This window comes from Scomber scombrus, chromosome 12 (assembly GCF_963691925.1).
Source record: "Scomber scombrus chromosome 12, fScoSco1.1, whole genome shotgun sequence".
NCBI classification, from domain to species: Eukaryota; Metazoa; Chordata; class Actinopteri; order Scombriformes; family Scombridae; genus Scomber; species Scomber scombrus.
Window position 1 is genome coordinate 3421976 of NC_084981.1, and position 21144 is coordinate 3443119.

General features: G+C 38.7%; 1 protein-coding gene across 2 annotated transcripts in view; it reads left to right on the forward strand.

The window, feature by feature from the left end:
• Nucleotides 1–1201: 1201 nt before the first annotated feature.
• The window catches only part of rin2a (Ras and Rab interactor 2a), a 55306-nt gene continuing 35363 nt past the window's right edge, over nt 1202–21144 (forward strand). For both annotated transcript variants that reach the window (XR_009927015.1, XM_062430132.1), the window contains exons 1-2: nt 1202–1395; nt 15254–15368. Coding sequence is in view for 1 of the 2 variants with exons in the window: in XM_062430132.1 (XP_062286116.1) it covers nt 15309–15368 (60 nt within the window). In the remaining variant the exon portion in view is untranslated. The remainder of the gene's footprint in view (nt 1396–15253; nt 15369–21144) is intronic.

Genomic DNA, 21144 nt, shown 5'->3' on the forward strand with positions numbered 1-21144 from the left:
TATAATGTCTTCAATAAATGCCTATTTAAAGTCATGAGTATCACAAATACTTTCTTGATCACTTGAATGTCTATTGTCCGTGATTAGAAACGTATGCATGCCATCTCATAATAGAGATCAGGATTATTGCTATCCCTTTCTGTTTCAACTTTACTCAGAGCAGAAGAGCTGTGTTCAATGTAAATTGTTTTTAGAAGAGTATTTATATTTCTAGAGAAGTGTCATTTCTGTAGTATTATGTTTTTTTTGTTCCTCTTTCCCTTGCTGACGTTCTGTTTTGCATTGACAGTAAAATCAACCTGCACTGCATGAAAAAATATGAAAATAAAGATGAAATAGTGCCAATTACTGCATGATCAAATCCTTGCAATAAACTTAATTGCAGTTATTTAACTGTAAAGGTGAACATTTGAATATTGAATATGGTTGTCACTAATACTTAACTATTTAATCATCATCGATTTTCCCTTTCCATGTTGAACAATCACAGTTTTACATGTTAAATTGGTTCACCTGTCATAACTAGACTCTTCAAATGTGTTTTTTTCCTTAAATGTAGATACTCATCTTAACATTTCAGCATGTTGTTATTGCTCTGAACTGGAGGTAAACCCACAGGCTTTGGAGAGGAACCTATAACATGTTCCCAGTCTGAACACGTGATATGAAAGTTAATGCAGAGTTTGTTTTTGTTCCTTTGCAGCAGTTCTGGGGGAAGGAGGCAGTGGCATCAAGTTATCCAGTTAGTAGGAAAAACTGAACGGAAGTAGTGCGGTATTTCCTTCAAAATAAAATAAATGATCCTTTACAGTTCGGACTCAAAGCCAGCGTAAATTTGACATCGCATAAGCGATGTATATTAGACCAACTTTTAAACCTGTCTTCGGAAAAGCTTAACAAACAATGAAAATTAAATGTAATATTTACTATGATATCCCCTTTACTCAGACCACACAATTGCCTTATCTATTTAGAAAATGCATTTTCTGTGCTCCCATCACTGTTAGTTCCCAAAACATGTACTTTAGAAGACAACTGTTATTCTGTAGACCTTTATTTTTTAATACAGTAATTTACAGTAGGCGCATACTTATTTTATTCTGAAAGCATAAGCGGAAAGGGATCGCCCCTTTGATGGCTTTGACCAAAAGGAGCCAGTGAGTAGCTCCGCAGAGAGTTTAGGACCATGGAGGGAACCGGCACAAGACAGATTGTGTCCTCTTGCTTTCGTCCCCTGAAACTATGAGAAAAACTAGTTAATTATCACAACATATAACAACAGTTATCAAGCTGCCTCGACATGGAGCTATAATGATATTCACGTCTCCAGCAAGTCGTCGGAGCTGTGGACTTTTCTTCTGCCAAACTGGAATAACACACACTCTCCGTAAATAGGTAAGCACCGTTAAAGTTAGCAGTCCTTTGTGTTGACATCCCGCTCTGACAATACCCTGCTCGTCTTTTCCGTAGTCAGCTTCGAAACTTAAAAGTAGCTGTGACTCCGGAGTACAAGGAGACTAACTGACACAGGTTCATCAGTTATTGCGGTTCCGTCAATAATTACAGCAGCATTATGTATGAGGAATCCTGCGGGACGTGTTGTACGAGTTATCAACACCTGTTGCTCGACGTCAGTGTATGACTGGCCCAGACGACAGCGAACGCACCACATTTATCGCTTAAAATGTAACATTTATAAAAATGTGTTGTTTTGCAAACCCACATAAAGCACCAATTGTTTTTACGATTTTTTTCGACCTTCAATTCGGCTTGTAAATTATTAAATACAAAGCACGTATGTTGACAAAGTCAAAGTTTTATTAAAATGCTTTAAATCGCAGTTAATTACTGCGATTTAAAGCATTTTAGTTCAGTCTCTATATCCCCATTAACCTCATTAAATAATGAGATTAATTAATTGAGTTTGGTGTATAGTTAAGATGTGTTTTTATGATGATTTGCGTGGTTGAAAGCTTGTACAGGTATCATTTCTAGTTTGATAAAGTGCACAACTCTTTAAAACTCTTGTTGAGTTTTTACTGAGTGATGTGATTAATGCAGGCATCCTGTTATAGAGCCAATGCTGTCAGACTAATGACCCACATTATTGAGAATGAGAATGAGCTAACAAAGTCCCTTGCATTATTATAATCATGCAATAAGCTCTGAATCATCATCTTAAGAAAACAAATTAAGCTTGTGTACAGTCCCACAGCCTGAAGCGTTTGTTGATATGTGAGCAGTGTGATATTTCAGCTCAGCATAGAAATCCACTTGTCCACAGTGGTGTTTTGTTGCCGGTGACTCGACACTCACGCTTTTCTTTGACCCCCGAATGTTTCCAGCTCACAGATTGGTGTGTCATCTATTGTTTGCAAGGTAATTACACTGCTGTTTAAGTCGCTGCTGGGCATTCGCCAGGGTGCTCGGGACTGTAACCCTACCTATTCACCAGCCTCTCGCATCACATCAGCTCCTTTCAGCCACCCCCTTCTTTTTATCTTCTTCTTCTCTGTGAGATGCATGAAAAAGAGCAAAAAGTATTTCCTGGTACCGGCCAAGACCCTGGTTTTTCGATCTCCGCAGAAATCTGTTAATGTGCTTAGTGCTCAGTGTCAGGACCAAAGCAGACTTGGTGCTGTTGGCTACCTTCAACCTGAGTCACAGGTCAGGAATTCAAGAAGACTACATCGTCCTGGCAGCCTGGTTTGTTGTGTGGCCTCCTCCTGTAATAATGCCAAGCCCGGTCTATTTACTCAGGTGGAGTGACAGTTGTATGAGCAGGCGACATGGATCATTAATGATACATTCACTAATGCAGGTGACCCCTTAAACACAGTCCCAGCTTTGATTCCCGGCTGGCTGGAACATTTACTCTCTTTCCCCACAATTCCTATCTCTCTCCACTATAACTACCAAATAAAGGCAAAAAATGCCCCATAATTAATTGAATTACCAGCTCTGCCATCATAGCTAGCTGTTGGCTGGATTAGCTTGCACTGCTATCTGTGCTAAAGTTGAACCAGTAATGATAATGTAGAAAAGCAAACATTTTAAATTCTGGATGGTCCACATTTATTTCGGAATGGCTTAGATTGTATTTTGAGATGTTTCCGGGAGCAACCTTATCCTTTAAAGCAAGGGTGTCAAACTCATCTTAGTTCAGGGGCCACATACAGCCCTATTTGATCTCAAGTGGGCTGGACCAATAATAATGCTTAATAACCTATAAATAGTATATAAAGATATTATAACTTTACTGTAAGAAATCATCTAGGGATTCCCAAGACTGTAAGACATACTGATAAAATGTGTCCAAGCCCACTGAGGCAAATTCTGAATCTGAATCACGTTGCAAGTCAACTATCAAATTGGATGTCCACGGGAAGATAAGAAGCCTTTACTGTGAATGGCGAATGAAAATAAGTGAGAAAAGTGGTGCAATTTATTGAAATGACAGTGCTAATCACTGCATCACTATGCTGCCATCTGAATGTTCTATGTATGCCTAAATTCTTTAAAGATGTTTGAGATTGTCACTGTTGAATAGTTTTTTTTAAATTAATTTACAGAAGGTTGAGCAGTATTAATTATGTGATAACACATCACATGTTTACATGTCCTTTCCGAGCAGGACATTGCTCATCACCACAGAAATGTTGCTCAACTACATTCAACGGCTTCTAGAAGGAAGAAAGTATTTTGAAAAACTGCGAAACCCAGTACCATTTACTGTTACATGACAACAGATGATACTAGTACTGATAATCAAATTTCTGTCACTGTTCTCAGTCCAAGTCATGTTAATTTATTAATTATGTTACTTTGAGTTATTGAATCAGTTAGGACTGGTAAAAGTGTAATATGTCAACGAATTTATATACTGAATCATTGTAGGTCTTATTCCTGACTGGTTTTCTGTCATCCTTTGATCAGTATGACTGCGAAGAGGTAGTTTAATTGTATTGTATATGGTATTAAAAAGGTCAATTAGTGAAACCCTGCCTATCACTGCCTTTTTATTCAGACACTGATATACATGCAGGAAGTGTTGGGTTAGTAACAACAGCAGCTTTTCACATAAACATGAACTTCTAGCAGCAAATGAAGTTAGTGGAAAAAAGGTGGGAAATTCCAGAAAGATGTCATTCATTACGAAAAAAAATGAAAATGATATGTATAGTGACAACTGGAGTTGATGCGCACCGATCAAATCAATTTGTCATCACTTCCAAAAACCAGCAACACAAACTTCTCACAACTTCCCCTTTTTCACACCTTATCAGGAGGAGATTGGGTGTAGGTTTAAAAGTCTGCTGTGGTTTTATCACAACAAGCCAAGACATCATTAACACATCATAAAGTTTTATATGTAAAACTTCATACACGTGCTGATGACCTACACTCATTTTGAGTAGCATGCCAATGAAACAGATAAATTTTTCTCCATGGAATAAAACTCTGCCCTTCAAAGTGGACACCCGCCCAACCGAAAGGAAAAAGAATGGAATGCATTTGACATACTTTTAGGGGCTAAACCCTGGCATTTTATGTAGGAGAAGCTAAATGGTTGCTATCGTCCCCACCCCCACAGTGTAACCACGACCCACAGGAAATCCCGTCAGACAGGAGAGAAGAGCTCAGGAATGGTGGATGCTGGCAGGGTCAGGAGGTTCGTTTTTCACATCAGACATTTTTCAGATCTTATGTTGCCAGTTTGGTTTAGTGCCTCACAACCCAATAAGGACTGTTGATTTACAGACAAGTTGAAGCCATTTTATGCACCACAGCACCATGTCCATTCAGAGAAATATCTGTTAAAACACACAAGTGGTTGCCTTATGCATACTGAACATTTTGGTATATTAGATCGTTCAGACAGGATTACATTACATGCACTAAACACAAGCAAGTGCTTTTAATTTATTAGTTGTAGAACTATTCTGTTGACTCATGACTCAAAATAACAGTGACAAACAAGTGAGTATGAAAGGTTACAGTTGAGGCAGGTGGCTTTTTGTCGAGAAGGCAATCTAAGACATCTTCCCCCCAGCTGCTTCTCCTCTCTCTGGGGCGGCACCCGGGAATTACTCCCTGCCCCTGGGGTCAAAGTCTGGAAGTGGTTCGCGGCCCAGCACTGTGTACGTGTGGAAAGGTAATAAAGCAACAGGAAGATAATAGGAAAAACAGATCACACACACACACTCACACACAAATGATCATCCTCAGAGAACTTCCGATGCACTGGGAATGTTAGTTTGTGAGGTTATTAAAGAGATCAGGAGATACCTGAAAACCAACTCGAGTTTGTAAAAGTAGTTTGAGTTAGGGGTGTGCGATATGACGATATTAGATCGTGAAGGATTAGAACATGTTGACGATCTGACAAAGCAGAGATATCGTAGAATCGTCAACAGGGCACATTCTATATGTTGCAGTTCTATGCTGACGCACAGACGCATCAGAAGTTTCACATCCACCTGACCAACCAATCATAGCGAACTACGGGCAGTGCTGTGGATTTCTTACTAGCCTCCCTGTTTGGTTGTGTAGTGGGAAGCCATGGCTGAAAGCGAAACGGGGGAGTTGGTCCCTAAAAAGAACACCACCTCCATCGTATGGAATTGGTTTGACGACAAGGCACAAACAACGGTCATTTGCAAAGTTTGCACAGACACGGTTCACACGTCAGATGGCAACGAACCTTTTTAATCACCTAAAGAGACAGCATCCTAAACAGTATGCTGAGAGCCAAACAGCGAAGAGACCGGCCACACCGCAGCCAGAAGCAACAGCTAGCGTTAAACCAAAAAAAAAAAAACACTCTAAGATGTCTGGACAATAATATGATCTAAAGCTGCTGGATTTTTAATAATCAGGTCATAGACATTGCAGTTTGATCATTTTTGTTCTAAATCGTTGCACTTTAAGAGATAACCACAGCTAGTTAAGTTTGCATTTTTATTTGACCCTTTTCAATAAGCTATTTAGTGTTTTGGTATACTTAAATCCTCTTAAAATGACTGTGTTGAATAGTACAGTAATAGGAGTTGACATTTTTATTTTACACATTTGAAGTAAGCCTGGAGTATTATTTGAAAAAGGCATTTCCTCGTTGATATTTTGTTCTGTAATTTTTATTTTTACTTTTCATGTTTATTGAAGCTACCTCAAAAACCTAGTGCAGTTTACTTTTTATGTTGCAAGAGTGCACTTTATCAGAGTGTTGTTGTTTACCTATTAGCAGGTTTACGTTATTGGCACATGTTGGCAAAATTGCACAAACTATTTAAATTAAAATGTTCAGAAACGTTCTTTGGCCTAAATTGTCTGTTTTCTTTTTTCTTTTAAGGCTATATTTTACATAAGGAAATGTTTTGTTTACACTGTTCAGAAAGTTGTAAATTAGTCTCAAAAATCAATGTAAAAAAGAATTGTGATAAAATCGTGATCGTGATTTTATTATAAAAAAATTGTGATATGACATTTTTGCCATAGCGCCCACCCTAGTTTGAGTTTATAAGTGAAAGTGAGTGGTGTATGACTTTTGGAAAGACCCACTGCACCTCTAAAACCTTGCATCCTTCCATTGTATGCTAGGCCGGTTGGGTAAGCATGACACAGTTTGTTGTGGTATGAGATAATATGTGTGAATACAAAGCTTCAGTAGCTCACACACTTTAGCTCAGTTGCTTCACTTCTCAACAGACAGGCTCAGACATGTAGAAGTGTCCTCAAGTTGCACTGAACTGTATGAAAACTAGTATTCAGCAATATTTGGTGGAAAATATAGGACTTGCCAAAAGGGTTTATTGAAAGATGGGTCTCAAAAATCTGATTCAGTTTTATTGTCACTTCCATAATACACTCTCAGCTTACATAGAAACAAAATGCTTTCGACAGTCAGTCGTGTTCACATTTAACACCTTCATAAAAACATAAAATAATAAAAAAAGAGTAGCTTTTAAGGTAAGGTGCTGATGCATTTACTTGTGCAATGAGGGATAGGTTATTGATGGGTCTATTAAAAGACAGGTAGTGCAGATGTATTTACTTAAATTGCTGGTGCATTGTGTCCAAATTGATCATCTCATGGTGTTGGAGGTAGGGATAGCATACAGAGGGTTTTCAGAGTTCTGATGGCTTGGGTGAAAAACTATTGCAGAGCCTTGTAGATCTTGCACGGATGATCTGGAACCTCCTTCCAGAGGGCAAGAGGTGGTGGTAGGGAAGTGAGGCGTCAGTCATTCAGGTAAGCTCACAAGTAAGATGTACAAAGGTAAAAAGAAGACGTGCTGATTTTAGAGTGGGATTGTTATTGGTACACATTTGCCATCTCTTGTTTATTTTGGCTCATTGTGCTGGAGTTACAGCAGCTGTCAGAAATGCTCCATTGGACTGGACTCTGCTACTTAACACAGACTGTTCCCAGCAAGTGAAGCAAAGTGGCACGCCCGAATACATAGAAAGTAGCAGCCAGGAGTTTGAGTAAATGATATCCACACTGCAGGTTAGTGTTGATTGACTGAAGCAAACAGAGCCACTCTGAGTAAATAAAAAGAGTCACTTTTCCTTTCCGTCCTTTCAGCAATATGTCACTGGTGAATCACAACCCCAAAATTATGATTTTGGTTTAACAACTGTATTTTAATTTAAGCATTTGTTTACGCCAGAGACGAACACCCTCCTGTTACAACAGCTCCAGACTGATATCAGGACATGGCATCAACAGATACTCTATATTAGATGATGCAGATCTTGATCAAGTCACAAAAATACTTAATTCACAGATTTGTGATGAAGAGCCTCATTGTTGAGCGAGTACACAGAAAGGCATGCAGTTTATTCGTTTGAAAGAAGGTGGTCTGATTCGTCAGAAGCAGGAAATTAAGAGACCCCAAGTGTTTTTATTGGCACGGCGAGGCCTGAGATCAGCAAGCATTCACCATTCAGACAGATTAACCCACAAGAGAAAAGTAGCCCACCGTCTAAGTATAGATTACACACACTGAGTAGGTGTTTCATAAGTGTGTAACTGTAAATTCTGCTAAGCTGTTATGGAATTAATCAACTATTTAGTTCCTCATAGTCGGAACCATCTGGTGCCAAGTTTGTTGTGAGGTCTGAGCAGCTAAACCGACTCATTAATAAAGACTTGTCCTAATATTGGATCCATGGGGCTTTACTTGCGCGTTAGAATATACCCACTTGTATACTTTTTGATAAAGCATTTTAATCTCCAAGGACATCGATCAAATAATGAACTAGCCATCGAATGTTCCAGTGAAGAGATCTGTTTTTTGAATGTGGCAGAGCAAGTTCTGCATTGTGGCTTGTACTGTTGTTTCACATTAAGGTTCCAGGAGCTTGGCAACCTTTCTTTGTAGTTTACTGTCATCACCATGTCTAGTCTAGAGTTTTTTCCGCATTGAGATCAGTCTAAACACATGCAGGAAAGATGAATTGTTGTACTTGTCATTGGTCCTGTTTGAGTTTTATGCTGAGTTTAGATACATTCAGTAACCGTGACTTGTATTATTTAGACATGCTAGTGGCGTGGCTTAATGTTGGTTGGTCAGCTGGTCCTCCACTTTGGTCCAGACTGAAATATTTCGACAACTATTTGATGGATTGCCATGAAATTTGGTACAAATGTTCATGCTGCCAAATGTATAAATCCTTATGAGTTTGGTGATCCCCCGACTGTTCATGTCGGGCCACCAACAGTTCAACATTTTCACATATCCATTGAAATTTCTCCCACCAGTAGGGAAATGTTTGACTTTGTCCACAACTTTGGTTTTTACCAACTACTTTCAAAGTCTGAAGTCATTCCCATCAGTCTCAGCTGTGCTTTGTAAGTAGAAAAGTAATAATAATACAATAATGAAAGTGGTAAACATTATAAACTAAACATTGGCATGTTACCATTGTCATTGCGATTATGTTAGGTTAGGTTGACGTCATCAGCATTTTGTTCAAACCACTGTTGTGCCTGTAATTACAGCCTTACAGAGCAGCAAGCGTGGCAGCAGACTCTTAGTTTTCTTATTTAATGCTGAAAAAGTTTGAGTACTTACTTTATGCAAGCCTGTAACATAATACAGCATTTAGCCTCCTGCTGTTAATGTGCTCTGGGGCAGTTCAGAGCAGCTGGAACAATTCATTTAGAAAATGTAGATGGTTTGCAACACTTAAAGTCTGGTGTATAATTTGTGATACAGAACATTTTATAGATTTGATTTGTATGCTTTGTTTCTTTCATATTTCAAAAATATGTTTTTAAAGCTTATTAGAAAGATCTGCATTTGGTATAGTTGTGGAAATTGCCTGCAAACACCCAATAATCATTCATCAATATATTTTAATCTTGATAATATATATCAAATATATTGTATACTAAAATATTGGAGACCATAACTTGATAATAGAATTCAGATAACAATGTCTTAAAGGAGAGAGGAGCTCAGTGTCTTTTATAGTTTTCAGCAACACAAATAAGTGAAGAAGAAGAAACAAATACGCAACGAATAATTGAAATTCTTAGTGATTCATATTACCGTCACAGGAACAGGAACAATGTGTCTGTGCCTTTTGGGATTTAGTGCTTTGGTTTTGAATACCCTCTTAAAACAGAGGACTAATGTGTGTGTGTGTGTGTGTGTGTGTGTGTGTGTGTGTGTCTTATCACAGTCTAGTGCAAGGATTATCCAGCATTCTGACCATGCTGCATGTGATAAATGCATAGTTTCTATATAAGCTTGAGTTGTAAAGGGAATTTGCCTTGTAGAATAAAGGATATGACTCACCTAAGATTGTTCTGCCATGCGACTCTCAGCCCTCTAGATTCAGGCTCTGCCTAGCTGGTGTTTCTCAATACACTGTCACGCAAGAATATGAAAGAACAGGTTTTTTTTCTTTTCATTTTGAGCAATGTTTCTGGACACAGCTGATGTCTTTTCTACTAAAAGATGTGGTTAAAAACCCTGAAGGCACATGGGACAATTTGTACAGAGGCACAGCTACTGGAAATCAGAATTACACAATAACTCCAGGGGAAATCATGGATCACTGCAGATGTAGCACCTGTGTAACTGATGGCTGTTTTACGGTGACAAGTGACAAACATGATGTGATACATTTTCCATTTCCCCATTAAAAAAAAAAAAAGTATTAATTTATTTATTTTTTCTTTTTGCGGTAGGAATATTCAAACTTTCGAGACCCTATCTTTGTTAAACTTCTTCAGTCTGGTTCACAGACTATGTGACTTTCAGAGTGCGCATATATAACTTTTCCTACAAGTCAAAATTTCTGCTGTGAAAGATACTTATTTTAATGTCCCATATAGTTATCAATAAATGCCTGGTTAAATATAAGTAAAACCTAAACCCCCTGCAGCTACATACTGTAGTATAAATGCACTCTGTGAGTTTATTGTGTGTATTCTAAGTTATTAATACTGTAGATCTTTCACCATGAATGAAAAGTGTGGTATAAATTAAATGTATTTTATTATTTAGCGTATATGTGAACAACTGGCGATCCTCTGTTTATTTTTCTTCGAGTGATAACCACAGGGGCTTTCCTGTTTACCAGGCCTGGACTGTAAATCACACACAAGCTTGCAATTATACACATGGGAACACACACACAGACACACACACACACACTTCTTGCTTCATACAAAACATCCCCCAAAAGCCCACCCCACTGCTTTGTTTTGACAAGAGGGGTTGGCCCAACAGAGCCCCACTACTGATGTGAGTGGGGAAGGGGCCTACGAGAGACACAGGAGTGAAAAAATAGCAAGGTCACATGCCTTCTGTCACTTTCCAGGAAATAAACCTGTTTCTCGCTCTTGCATGTACACAAACGCCAGTGAAAAACAAATCAATCCAGTCAAGAATCCAGTCTTCTTTCCAAACAGTTCTATTTTTTCTTCAGTGAAGTGTGTTTGTGTTTTATCAGTTTGGATCAAGTCAGTTATTTTTTCTTTCATGCTGCCAGTGACAACTTATTTAGCTATATTGAATCTGTCTATATTTTAGTTTTTCAGTGCTTACTGTTCAAAATGGAAAATTAGAGAAAAAGAAAAAAACCTTTGAAACAGCACTGAGGCCATGGCACACTACTGCTCTTTGTTAGAGCTCAAACTAATGAAATTTCTTCAGGATTAGCTGCTTCTTAAAGGACCAGTGTGTAGCATTTAGTAGCATCTAGTAGAATGGATTTGGCAGAAATGTAATAAGATAATCATAAGTATGTTTTAATTACTGTATATAATCACCTGAAAATAAGAATGGTGTTTTTATTACCTTAGAATGAGTCCTTCATTTCCACATAGGGAGAATGTCCTCTTCCATGGAAGCGTTGCACATGTTTCTACAGTAGCCCAGATCAGACAAACCAAACACTGGCTATAGAGTGGACTTTTTGCAAGTTTTGTGTCCACCGTAGGTTATTCTACCTGCCATGAAAGTGAGTGGGCAGGGAAGGGTATTCAGTTAGTTGCAGTCTCTAACTTCATTGTTAGATGCCACTAAATTCTACACTCTGGTCCTTTAAGCCCACCAAACCTATTAAATAGTAGAAGAAACTCAAGGACACAATACTGCCTTCAAATAGAGACAACATTATTCTTCCACATTAAAATAAGCAAAATAAATACATTTATTTAAGTTCAGTCAGGTTGTAATTACAGTATATTGTGAATGAGGCTGTATAAATCAGCAGTGGCACACATGACACACGATATTTGATATTTGATCACTTACTGCAGGCCAGTATGTAGATATTCTATACAGTATATCCATGCCCTTCTCCCCAGTCTTCAGCTCTTATTGGGAGATCTTGAGGCGTTCTAGGCATCGTGTTCCAGAATCTCCCAGAATGCGTGATAGAATCCATCCAGAGTGTTGTGGGTCTACCCCGGAGTCTCCTGCCAGTTGGATGATCCTTGAAAACCTTCAGTGGGAGGCCAGCAAGGAATCCTGTTCAGATGCTTGAACCACCTCAGCCATGCAAACAGTCTAGCTGTGCGGGCACGCTGCCAGTGTTTTTCCACTAGAAAGATAAAAGACACTATCTGTTGGAGATGTGCTGTTAGCAGAAAGCACTGCAGGAGTCTGTTATCTCCAGCTCTTCAGCTAACATCTCACTGTGGCTATTTATTTTTCTACTTTTCTTCCCTGCAGTATTTATAACAGATTCAGTGACCAAATATCTTTACATCTTCTAATGTAGACCTGTTTTTATTTTATTTATAGCTAATGAAGTTCAAATAATTCGGTGATATACATTTCATTTCCTATACCTTCTTAACAACAAAAGGATCCCATCAGTTTGTCAGTGGAAGCAGCAGCACTAGGAAATGTTGACTTTTCATCAGCACAAACTTAACATAACCGATATGGCTGAAAGTGATCAGGAAACAGTCAGAGCTAGTGGAAAAACCCTAATATACCCCTTTCACACAGTAAATGCATGTATTTCGCAGGTCTACTCAACACACATTCTACCTGTGCTGGACCCAAGCCAGGTCCTGGACTGCAGTCTGCAGTATAGTTTCATACGCTTCAATGAGTAATAACAAGATTAATGTTTCAATTGCACTTCTCTGTCTCCATATGTGGAGAACATATCATAAAGAAAAGTCATTTTGGCTGCATGTATTTACAGTTCCATTCTTTCAGTCACAATCTAAAGGTGAGGGTTGGAACTTAGATGGGTACACTGATAAAACTGGTCATCTTAACCTCTCATGAACAAGACCCCAAGACACTTTTAACCTTGACTTGAGGCAACCCCCTTTTCTGGCAGGATACCATGAAAAGCTGCAACTAATAACTATTTTGATTATCAATAAAGCTTTTTTTTTTTTTAATTAATCTGCTAATCATTTAGTCAATGAATCCTCAGAAGATAGTGGGATCTATTGTCTGACCAACTGTCCCAAAGCCAAACATTTTAAATGTACCTTTCATAAATGACAAAATAAAGCAGCAAATCTTTACACTTTAGAAACTGGGACAAATGGCTAAAAACCATGAATTAATTTGTTTTAAATCGATTAGCTAATCGTTGCAGCTTTACCATCATGTCCTCTGACGTGGATGTGCTGACTCTCATGTCACTGATGTTAGAGGCCTAAGGATCTTCTCTTTTCGCATCTCTTGCTTTTCACATATGATGTGGCTGTGGCTTCATCAGATTGCGACCTCCAGCATGCACTGACACAGTTTGCAGCTGAGCGTGAAACAGTCAGGATGGGAGTCAGCATTTCTCTGGATCTTACGCAAACAGAATATGTGTATATTCATGTGTAGAATGTATAGAGCACCTAACTGGCTCTGGGATCAGAAGCATTCCAGCAGTAACTGAACAGAAAATGTTTTTGTCCTGCAGGTTTCCCCTCAGAGACTCTTCAACAAGTCAGAGAACTCTCCAGTCTGTCCACCAATAGGCACGAGCTTTCTGCTGTCATAACAGTCTTCCATCTGTCGATGTGTCTGAGGACAGTTGTAAATAGATGGATGCTGTTGTGTGTGTGTGTGTGTGTGTGTCAGTTTTTTACTCTTACACATGTCTTCCTTAAAAAAGGAAGGTCTGGGATGTGTTTGCATGCCTCTCCACAGCTGGCTCATATGAGCTGCTGTAACTGGATCCGCCACAACATCTGGGCCAAGCGTGCGCGTGTGTACATGTGTTCGGCCTCTGTTCGTGCAGAATCAATAACAGAAGTGTTTTGTATGAGCCGCGGCGAGCAGGCTTTGATAGTGTCATCGCTGTCATAGCTGAGGAAGAAAAAAGTGCTTGTTGTCTACAGAAAGCTTGAAGAGTTGAGCATTACTTAAATACTGTGACTCACAGAGAAGGAGACAGAGTGAAGGGATTCAAGTTCATGTTTTATCTATGTTTACTGATCACTTATAACTGAAGAAGGTTTAGGAGACCTGGATGTCATGCGCAGAAATATTTACTAAGCTCCAGGAGAACAGAGGTAAACAGCAACAATGCCACTTATTTCTAAAGGGTACATCCTGTTGGGAAGTATTCAATCCTTCACTAGCCCCATGACATTTACTACATGCCCAAATACGGTTATTCTTTACTCATCTGTATGTGTGTGAGGGTTCTAATAGGTACTGGATCAAGAACTATGCTTACTTAGTTTACTCAAAGTCATGCTGTCTACATTCTGGACACATGTAATACATTCTAAGAGGAGAGAGTCTGACCGTCTGAAACCAAGTGCAGCATATTTCCTGGAACATTGGTTTCCATAGGAGACAGCCTTATCAGGACAGCTGCCTCACCCAGTCATCCTCAGCTGCCATAGAGATAAACTGCTGTAAAAGAGACAGGCCATGACCTACTTCTCCCAGGTCTGAAGATGACCTGCAAATTGCCAAAGGAAACATTGTGACATGGGGAATTTGCCGTAAAACCTTTGGTTTAATTTCTCCTCTGGCTGCAGTGATAAACAGATGTACTCAGTTGTGCTCAGATTACCCAATACTAATGTTGAGCAACAGGTGATTAATGGTGCAGCACAGCACACTTCTGATTAGAGGTCAACCTCTTCTCAATTTCCTCAACCCATATGCCTGCTAGCAGCTGAGTCATTAGAAACGCATGCTGTACAGCCAAATGCTCAATTCCACATATTTAAAAGATTTGAATGATTAATAGGGGTTTTTTTTTGTTATAAAATGTTTATAGTAATATGTTTTATTATAATAACATCAGAGGTGTCACTCATAGTGATGAACCTACAGAGAATTATCAACAACTCTGCAGTTCAACTCGGCTTTATTGGGCTTTATAGTGAGCTGCAACTTTACTGTTTTGGATCAGTCTCAGCACTCTTATAGGACAATTATTGGCCAATGCAGGCATAGAAAAAGCTCTAAAACCCCACTGCACACTACCTGCTCAGCACCAAATGACAAGCAGACACAGTTAGCTGTAGAACACAGTGGTGTATTTAGCAGCTGATAATGTTGCTTTGTAACTGCTGGATCTGTAAATAAGCAACTGTTTGCAAAAAAGTTCAACATATCAACTTAAAAGGTGATGATATGTCAGTGTATTTTCAGTTATTTGTGCTTCCCCCAAGTGGCCAAAATCAGCTATTGCAAGTTTGAGGACATACATTATTTGTGAAACCATCTTTTTAATCATAAATCTTCTGGAAAATTTGACTGTTTTGCTTCTATGTGAAGCTATAATGTCTTTTCTCCTCTCACAGACAGACAGTGCCGCAGACAGAGACAGACAGAGAAGACCATACTTTACAAAAAAACATGTCTAGCAGTACCATCACTCAACCCTGCAAGCAGGAGAGGAAAGGCAGTTTCTTCAAGGTAAGAGCCACCGAGTAATATCTGAGTGAACGAGACATGTTTTCAAGTGTGGTTTATACAAAGGTCTTGACTGCTGACACCTCTGGCTCCAGGCAGGGATATTTGGGTGGAGGAGGCAGCAAAGCGTACAGTTAGAGGCTAAATGATGGAGAAGATTAGAGAGGAGGAGGGGAGAGGTGGAACCAGCCTGAGTATAGCTATGTGGTTTGTTTGCCTCTGAGGGTTTTTCATCTTTGCTCTTTCTTGTAAAGCTCAGTTTCTCCCGGATTGCCCAACAAAGATTAGTTTTTGAGGAAGGGGTAGTAGTGAACATTAGATTCATCAGATGATGAAACATGGGGCACTTCATGCAATTTTATGATGTAAATGAACAAATGATGACAATAACTCTTGTACATTATTGAAATTCTGAGTAAATTGCTGCTGACTGACAATTATATAGATTTTTGAGGCTTTGCCATTTGTCAATTCTATGGATGATTTTAAGAAGATTTACGTATTTCTTAAGCAGTGGGACAAATTGTAATGTGAATTGTATAAAAAACTTCAAATTAGTGTGCTGTGAGAATCCATTAGTAACCTCATCGTCATGTGTTTTATATGTAGAATATCAGCTCTGCTCCCTTTGCTGTCATTTCTTCAGTGTTTCCCCTACAAAGTTTTGTAGCAGCGGTGATGTGTGTCGGTAACCTAGCAACACTAGGAGGGTCCGGGGGTATGCTCCCCCGGAAGAAAAATTTGAAAAATAATAGGGCTGCAACTAACGATTATTTTGATAATCAATTAATCAGTCGATTATTTGTTCGATTAATCGATGAATCGGATAAAACATTTTTTAAATTTTATTTCCGCCCCTTCATTCAAAAACAAAAACATTATTTCAAATTGACAATGCAAAAAAGTGCTCAAACAACATGTTGCTGCTTGGACGTCCCTGAGTTGTTAAAGTAATATTAAATTATAAATAATAATTTAAACAAGACAACTAAATGTTAATGTCTGATAGCTTACTTATTCCATCATTAGGCTTCCATACATAGCTACTAGCTGCTGCTCTCTTCATCTCCTACTGCTGACTGTGAGATCAGCTTCGTGCCGCCCTCGGCAGGATGCAGCACACACTTTTTATTTCAGTTTTATGTAGTGTGAACTGCTCCTACACTTTAGAAGACTTTGGTGCGATTGGTCTAATAAGCAGCAACACAGATCTAACAGGACGCTGTGCTCTCCCACGCGCTGCATTGACAGTCACACTCACACACACATACGCGCGCCATTCTTATAATCTGTTCGTCACATTTCTGAAACAAATGATGGATGTGATGTTAATCAGAAAACCACTTAATACTGATTTACTGCTGTTTAATTAATCAAAGAGAAACACAGTTTATGTTATTCATGTTTTTTCCCCTGGCAACAACAAAAATCATATGAGATAATGAAGAAGTAGTAGGTCTAGGTTTCGGTACTCGATACCATTTTAATTTATCGACCAAAATAAATTGATACCAAGTAGTATGTAAATGTCTCCCGTCAAACGATACCTGCAATCCATCCTTTTTGCACCCAGAGCTAGAAATAAGGACTATTTGTATGGACTTGCTTCCAGCCGGTCAATGCAAGCATTCTTTGATGTAATGCGACATGTGATTGGCCCATTGCCACAGCAGCTCCAACCCCTCTGTAGTGGTTAAGTCGGGGTGAATTTGAGTTGGTGCGCTAAGCAGTTCAGCAGCCAAGATGCCACCTAAGCACTCAGAAGGTTGTCTACACTACACGCCTGTTACACCAGATAAAAGCAAGTACACAAAACGTGGAATGGGTATTGAATGAAATACTTAGTTGGTATCACTTTCACTTCAAGGGTACTTGGATTGGTACTGGTATTTTTTTTTTTAACGATACCCAGCCCTAAGAAGTAGGGTATACAGCAGAAGTCTGCAACCGTGTTCAACCATGAGTCTGTTTCTTACACTTTGAGACACCGTGTCAACATAAAAAAATGATATGAAACGATGAAGGGATAGGGTCTACAGCAGGGGTCATCAACTAGGTTCAACCATGAGCCTGTTTCTTTTCAGTTTTTAGGGTGTCTGAGGGGCAGATGGCATAACTTGCATTAGTAAGTGACAGCGGCTTATGTTGTCACTCATTTGGCAAAGAATGTCTCATAGCAGCACACGAGCCACAACTTAACCAGTTCTTACTTATTTCATTTCTTTAGTGCTGCTTTTTAACAGCCTTGCGTGATGTGTGTGTATAGTTACTCATCTTAAAAATATGACTCAAACATGACTAGAAATGTTACTGGTATCTCATCAACGCACAGTAAACAGTGGCCTGATTCCTTAAAGGTTGAAGTAAAGTGTTGTTATTGACAAGCAAAGAACTGTTCAGATTGGCCAAATCATCTTCTGTAACTGTGTTGTTCTTCTCATTAGCTTATAAGATGTTACTTACTTGGTTATCTACTTTAGAGTCGTGTAAAAACTTGATGTAATCCACAATCTATAGGGAAAACTTCAGTTTATGTAAGGGGGGGCTAATATTCATAACTATAAACAGTACATCTTATGCTATGAAATAATTAGAATACCTCCATTTGAAGCAGGTTGCATCTCTGTGGCACAAACACAAAAGAGGAAGTTATCGAAGCATGACATCATAGAAACATACATAGATAGAAGCTCTCCTCGCTTACAGACTGCTGCTCGTGTTAAGTATCCAACAGGAACAGTTCAAACACTGATCCTTGCCTGCCTTTCTGTGTGAGGACTGTTTATTTGTCTGTAATAACTACAGGCCTGTCCTTAATACACATGGTCCTATAGTGTAACCACACCACAGCAGAGGCAATGTGGATACAATATCACAGTTTTGGATCACATATCTAGTCAAATATGTCACTGACACGTCTGCTCTGAAAACAGACAATGTTTTTTTCATTACCATGGATCTAAAAGATTTGGGAGGGATGCAGAAAGATGAAGAAAAAAAGAGGGGGGGGGGTTTTAGAGGGCTATGACTATTTATAGAAAACATGGGTGAGTTAGTCCAGGAGCTGACAGCCTGCTGCTTATCAGCTTTAAACTCTAGAGATGAAACACACTCATGGCACTATGAAAACTGTAGGAGTTATAGGTGCACAATGAACAATATGCTGTCAAAAGGGTTCATGTACCTCATTAAGTAGCTAGTGAATATATTATATAGCACAGAGAGATAGATTTGATTGGTTACTGTTAGACTAACACCATGTCAAAAGGTTGAATTAGACCCTAATGTAAACATGGAAGCACAGTATTACTGACCTATCTATATACTTCATACTGTATCTATGGAACTAAGTAAGGTGCTAGACTTTCCTAAGTTATGTATGTGGAGAGGATGAATGTGAATGGAGTTTTCCAGATTCTTTCTTAATATTTACTCTGCCTGCTTTGGCGTCTGGCCAGTCTGGATGCCAAGCATTCATACTTTCCTCGTGACGCCTGAAGGATGATTTTGTTAGTTAAAGGTGTTTTTGTTGCATGTAGAAGGTATTTGATCCTGTTTGCCAAATGCTATTTTGTGTCTTGAAAAATAGGCCTCAGGAATAACACTTTCCTTATAATGAAAGCTACCATGCACATCAGCAGCAGCTCTTGTGTTACGAAAACTCACAGTATCTACTGTAGTGAATGTTCCTATAGCACCTTTTTTCCACCATAGTTTCCAGTCATGTTTCCCACAAATGCTTGCATTTTTTTTAAAATTTTTTAACAGTTTTTCAATTAGTATTTCAAATGTGTTGGCAGCAGATTTACTGTATAGCCAAGTTCATATAAAAGTGATATAAAATCAAAAGCAAGTCCACTTGAAATCCTGAGGTGGAGGCCAAGTGTCTGCAGGAAAAAAAAACAACACTTTTCTAAAGCATAATGCATGTTTGAAGTTGTGAACCTCAAAGTGAGAATTTGGGATTTCCTTAGAAACAGCTAAGCTAATTGTTTCCCCGATCTGTTTGGACAGCTCAATGTGATGTTGCCCAACAGAGAGATTGCCCAACTAGAAAAATAACTGGGAAATGAAACGAATGACATCAATGTCACGCTGGAAAAAACCAATCAGACTCAATCTAGAATTACAGGAAATCAAAACTATCACACATATACTTCCTCGTCTGAGATGAAAGGTTTGTTCACCGGCTGTCGATTTTTAAAAAGATATTTAAGCTACAAAAACATCAAGTGCTACATATTCACTTTTTTGTGTCTTAAGAAGGTTGACTCAGGGTCAACCTTGGAGTCTTGTGAGCGGTTTTTTTTAAAGAAAGGCTTGGTCAGACTCTCTGGAGAAGTAAAGGGTAGTAAAGGCACTGAATCAGCAAAGCTTTAATAGAACTCACAGTGGGGTGAGGAGAAGGCCAGCAGCAGACACATTTCAGACACACGTGTGGTAAGAAATAGAGACCTCTACTGGGAAGTGGCACTTATATTTTCCAAACTGAGGAAGCAGTGCTTTTTTTGTTTGTTTGTTTGTTTTTTGAATTCTCCTGTATAGTAAAAAAATGTTTTGGCTAAGAAAGGCAGCAATCATGAGTTAGACAAACATGTTAAATCATACAAAAATCATAATTAAACCAACATTTGACTTTGTTTATAAAAGTCTATATATATATATATATATATATATATATATATATATATATATATCAGGGTTTCCGGTAGAAAAAAATTGGCACCGGACAACGTGACCGGCAAGTTTTCAATTTACCGGACAAATGTTTATGTATATTTATTGAGCTTAAAATGATAAATGATATGCAGGCTATATAACAATGATATCAAGGCATGTCAATTTATAGCGTAATCTTTTTATTGAAAAGTACGCTATATCAAATAAAATGAGTCCCGTCAATTGACTCACATGCGTAACTTCTAAAATAAATTAATAAATAAATATTGCACAAGCCTGCGCTCTTTTAACATGAACATAAAACAATTTGCAAACAAAAAGAAAAATCTGTCATTACAGCGATGGCGTCTCGTTGCGCACTTGCAGCATCGATGAGCGGGGCTGTCAAATATCAGTTTATCTTCATCAAAAGTAGGGGAGACTGGGGTAAGTTGAGCCAAAGGGTAAGTTGAGCCACCCCTTGTTGCTAGGACACGGTAAAAAAACATTGATCATGTGACCAAATATTTAGGAGGAAGGCATCATTTCATGGAGTCTGTGAAGGTAAGAACCACATGGGTAAAGTGGTTAGATCTTTATTTCCAAAAAAACATTTTTCACTCTTGAAAGTGAATTTAGTCTTTCATAAGTTTCATGAGAATTGTGTTTAGACCAAAATAGATCATTTTAAATTTGTTTTATAAATCAATTGTGGTATCTATGAGCTACAACATGAGGTCATAAACCTAGCATAAAAGTGCACCTTTTTAGCTGTGGGGACTAATAAAGTCAAAATGGTAGCTCTGGGGTAAGTTGAGCCACTTGGCCAGGGGTAAGTTGAGCCGGTGGGTTGGGGATAGATGGAACGAGAGGAAGATGGAGGGAGGAGTTTAACGAAGATGGATAGAAGAGAGGATAGACGAAGAAAGGAAGGATGATGGGAGGATGAGAGTTTCAGTTCAGATTGTTCAAATGTGTTACTAGTCCATAACTGACCACAGCTGTTAATTTTCTCTTCCTAAGCGCACTTTAAGGCATTCTCATGTTTAAATGTTTTTTTTTAGTTTTTTTACAAAACAGCTGTTTAGCAGTAATATTAGGGGTGTCACGATTCTCCAAA